This window comes from Nestor notabilis, unplaced genomic scaffold (assembly GCF_000696875.1).
Source record: "Nestor notabilis isolate BGI_N333 unplaced genomic scaffold, ASM69687v1 scaffold11142, whole genome shotgun sequence".
In the NCBI taxonomy this organism is placed as follows: domain Eukaryota; kingdom Metazoa; phylum Chordata; class Aves; order Psittaciformes; family Psittacidae; genus Nestor; species Nestor notabilis.
In genome coordinates, this window is record NW_009919699.1 from 45054 (window position 1) to 48820 (window position 3767).

Sequence of the window (3767 nt, forward strand, 5' to 3'; positions counted from 1 at the left end):
CCAGTATCTATTCTAAGGATCACCAAACAACTCCAGAATGAGTTTATATCACAAACTGCCACCTCTCTAGCCTCAGATCTGACCCAGAAAAGAGATTAAATTGACTACTGTAGACAGTGTCAGTGTACTACTTCTCAGAGCACTCCACGGGGAAAGTTCTACTTCCCATTACCAAATACCTTACTGCTTTTTGTCTATAAAATATTGTTTATTTGACATACAAACAGGTTACCTAAAACACCATCTGTAATCATCCTGGCCATCGGGTGTGACCCCTACCAAGACTTGCTTCCCAGACCGGAACGAGCGCCTCACACAGTTCAAGTAGCTGTTCTCAATATCCAAGATTGTGATGGCTCTCTACAGGTAAAAGAAAACAAACCACTGAGAGGCTGCTGTTTCAAAGTCCCTCTTTTAATATGTCATTAAAAATGCTGAATTACTGCCCTGTGATTAAAACTATTAAGTTCCTTTCTTACCTCAAACAAAAACTGATACGCCTTTGAGGTTCTGATAAAGATTGTTTTTCCCCTTGCGTAATCCCTGTCTCATAGTCTGATAAGGATTTTCCATTATTAAAAGCCCAAATAATTTTGTCTAATTACAAAAGTACTGATTTTCTTAAATTCTGAACATCTCTGGAACACTGGGAACATCTGCTCAGGCAAAGCATCAGATATGCATGGAAAAGGAACCAATATACTCTTTTTAGGAACTGTTCAGGGGAATCAGAAAGCAGCAGTGACCTGATATTTAAATACCTGTCAGTTCCTAAAGATTCTTTATACAATTTCTTATGATTCCCCACACCCTCTTTCTTGGATAACAGCCTCACAGAACCAATGTACCTGGAGTTTCCAGATGCTCTTGCTCTCCTGTGCAATTTTGCTCACAGTTTCCCCCATCAGTGCAATAAGCATGTTGAGCAGGAGAATGTATGTAAGGATGACATAAAGAACCAAAAGGATGACAAACACTGACTTGAACCTGTAGTTCTCTGTGAACTCCAGGTCCCCCATCCCAATAGTGAACTTGAAGAGCTCCAAGCAGGTATAATACAGACTGTTGTAGGATGTGCGGCCTCGTTTCACCTGGCAACATCGGAAATATTCAGAGCTATTTGTATCTTGACCCTCGTTGTCATCTTCAATTAAAGTCACCACAGCTGTTGCAAAAGAGGAATCATATATGCAGGATGAAAATACAATTTGGAATCATAATTCCATTGCAAGCAATGGAAGTGAGGATAAACATAAGACATGTTATCTTCATGGTGTGTTGTCCCCAGAGAAACTGCTCTATAAAATATTTGCCAGAACTGATACCCTCTCAGAAGGTGGTGTCTCAGTTTTAACTACACAGAACAGGATGACTGTTCTTACTTCAGCTTTGCAAAGCAGTTTGAGACGCAGGGATGAAAAGCTGACTGAAACTACTACAGATAATTGTTATTCTGAAGAGATATTTTGTCTGTAATCAGGTTAATTTGCTAGTTTTAGTTGGAAACAGAAAGTCAAAAGCCACTTGAAAAATAAAATCTCTGAGATTCTTTAAGACAAGAAAAAGTAACTCCAAGTATGACCTTACCTGTAGAAAATCCCAAGAGGAATACTAGATAGACAAACATGAAGCGACATAAATCTCTAAGGATCATCTGTAAGATGGAAAAAGAGTATTTTTATATTGTTAAAACTTGAATATAAACTACAAAAAATCTAGTAGAAAATACTGCTTCAGCTCAAGAAGGCATTTGCTGTGAGTGGCTGTTCATGCACTGAAGAGTTGTTTATCCTGCTGAGATAACAGAACTTTAATACAGAAAAAAATTTTCTCTGTTATTCGTGCAACAGTTTACAAACATATGCAAGACATACACATGCCAAATAATTTCATCTTTGTGAGGATAAACCACATTAGGACAATTTCATCATTCTTCCCCTCTTGGGCTAGCTGTCTACATCATACATAGAGGTTCATCAGCCAGCTATTGCCTCTTAGCTAATTGCTCTGTTTGGTAACATTTAAACTATACCTAAAGAAATTTCCAGCTGGTAGAAAGCTGTGCTGTTTCCCACCAGACCAGTCTGCACTGTTCTCAGTCTACTTTAATCCATTCCTATCCACCTGTAGTTATTTTGAAGCATGGGGGGTAATAATAACTATAAAATACATGGATGAGGAACAGGAGATTTTTCTACATAAAATTGTATCATTTCATTCAGAAAATAATGACCAAGTGCAGTAGAGTGATATGAGATTTCCCAGTGGCATCATGGATGTAGATATGGCGACTTCTCTCCTGGAAACAGGGCTGTTGGCAGCAATGTCCTCATCTGAGCACTCTGCTGGCCTCATCACTCACTCGCTGGACTAACCTTGGCAATCATGACAGAGTAAATGCCCATCTGCTGGAAGCCACGGGTGTAGTACAGCATGTTAGCCCAGCCCAGCGCCAAGGAAAAGACCATGGAAGCCACGTACAGTTCCTGGCCACAGAAGTACAGCACCACAGAGCTCAGAAGCAGCAAGGAGTGAACAAAGCTGAAAGAAAAGCATGGTCTGAATGCATGAGGTAATACAGCAGAATGAAGGAACCTTAGAAGACATTTCTTCTCTTCCCTTCCTCTTCCCCTTCTCCAACTCTACAATTCCTCTTGCAAACTACCCAGTTTGACCACATACAAATTCCTGTAGTCTCATCCCTGCTCTTCCTTGTTACCGGAGAGAAGAAAAACCCTTGAAAACACCAATTTCTTCAGCACTCCCACTCCTTCTACAGACCCATGAAATTCCCCTGTTTAATTGCACTCCAGCTGGGAGGAGAAACGGCCCAGATTATTGAGAGGCAATTATTTTGTAAGGACCCAGGAAATTACAGCAAAGCATCCACCAATTACAAATGGCTTCAGCCAAAGCTACAGATCTCACACACTGAAATTCAATCAAAGATACTGGAGCTTACAAAAGAACCTCACTGTAGCTGTCAACTATCAGTGTCTTGAATGATGGGCGCCTCTGCACGAAATACTGTATCTGGAAAGAAAAAAAAAGGGAATATAGACCAGGTTTGCATCCATGGAGGGATTAAGTATCCCAGGTGCATGCATCAACTAAGCACTGATACCTACACCAGGAAGCTGGTACATATCAAGCATCTCCCAAAACAGCTCAAAACCAACACCGGCACAAGATCTATAGAGGACTCTTCCAGTGACACGTGATTTCTCTTTCATCTGGCATCAATTTAAAGACAACCACCTATTCAGGCGCTGGTCTGAGTTTGTGTTTTACTGTTCACTCTCCATTGGCTGCCAAGAGGAAGCAGGGGGACTTAAAGCTAGACAGATGATCTTTAATAGAGGCCTGGCTATTTGCAACATCCTATTCTTAGGCCTTGGCTAGGCTAATTATCGAGATTCTCATTGGCTTCTAAGGATAGGGGTTTTTTATACAATAGATAAAACTGAACCTTAGCTCATTAGTAACCAGAAAACTCCTAATTAGGCTAAGACGAAAAGATCTGTAGCTCTCACTACAACAAGGATCACTGTAGTAGCCAATGCTAATGAACAGGAAAGACACATTTGATTCTCTCTTGCACCAACCCAAACAGCAGAAAGAAAAGTTTCAAATATCTTACCCCTCTGAAAAAAAAATAGAGACCTCCCAGTACACTCAAGATCTCTCCAGTCACTCGAAAATATTCCCCAGTGCTGTGACCAAATGTGAAGGGAGGCTGTATAAGACAGAATGATAGATAGGTTAAG

At 40.5% G+C, this 3767-nt stretch overlaps 1 protein-coding gene across 1 annotated transcript in view; it reads right to left on the reverse strand.

Moving 5' to 3' along the window:
• The window catches only part of TRPV1 (transient receptor potential cation channel, subfamily V, member 1), an 8928-nt gene that overhangs the window by 963 nt on the left and 4198 nt on the right, over positions 1-3767 (reverse strand). The window contains exons 8-13 of the mRNA XM_010010343.1: positions 3641-3736; positions 2963-3033; positions 2376-2541; positions 1588-1654; positions 849-1165; positions 233-360 (exon numbers count right to left, since the gene is read on the reverse strand). Coding sequence (XP_010008645.1) covers positions 233-360; positions 849-1165; positions 1588-1654; positions 2376-2541; positions 2963-3033; positions 3641-3736 — 845 coding nt within the window. The remainder of the gene's footprint in view (positions 1-232; positions 361-848; positions 1166-1587; positions 1655-2375; positions 2542-2962; positions 3034-3640; positions 3737-3767) is intronic.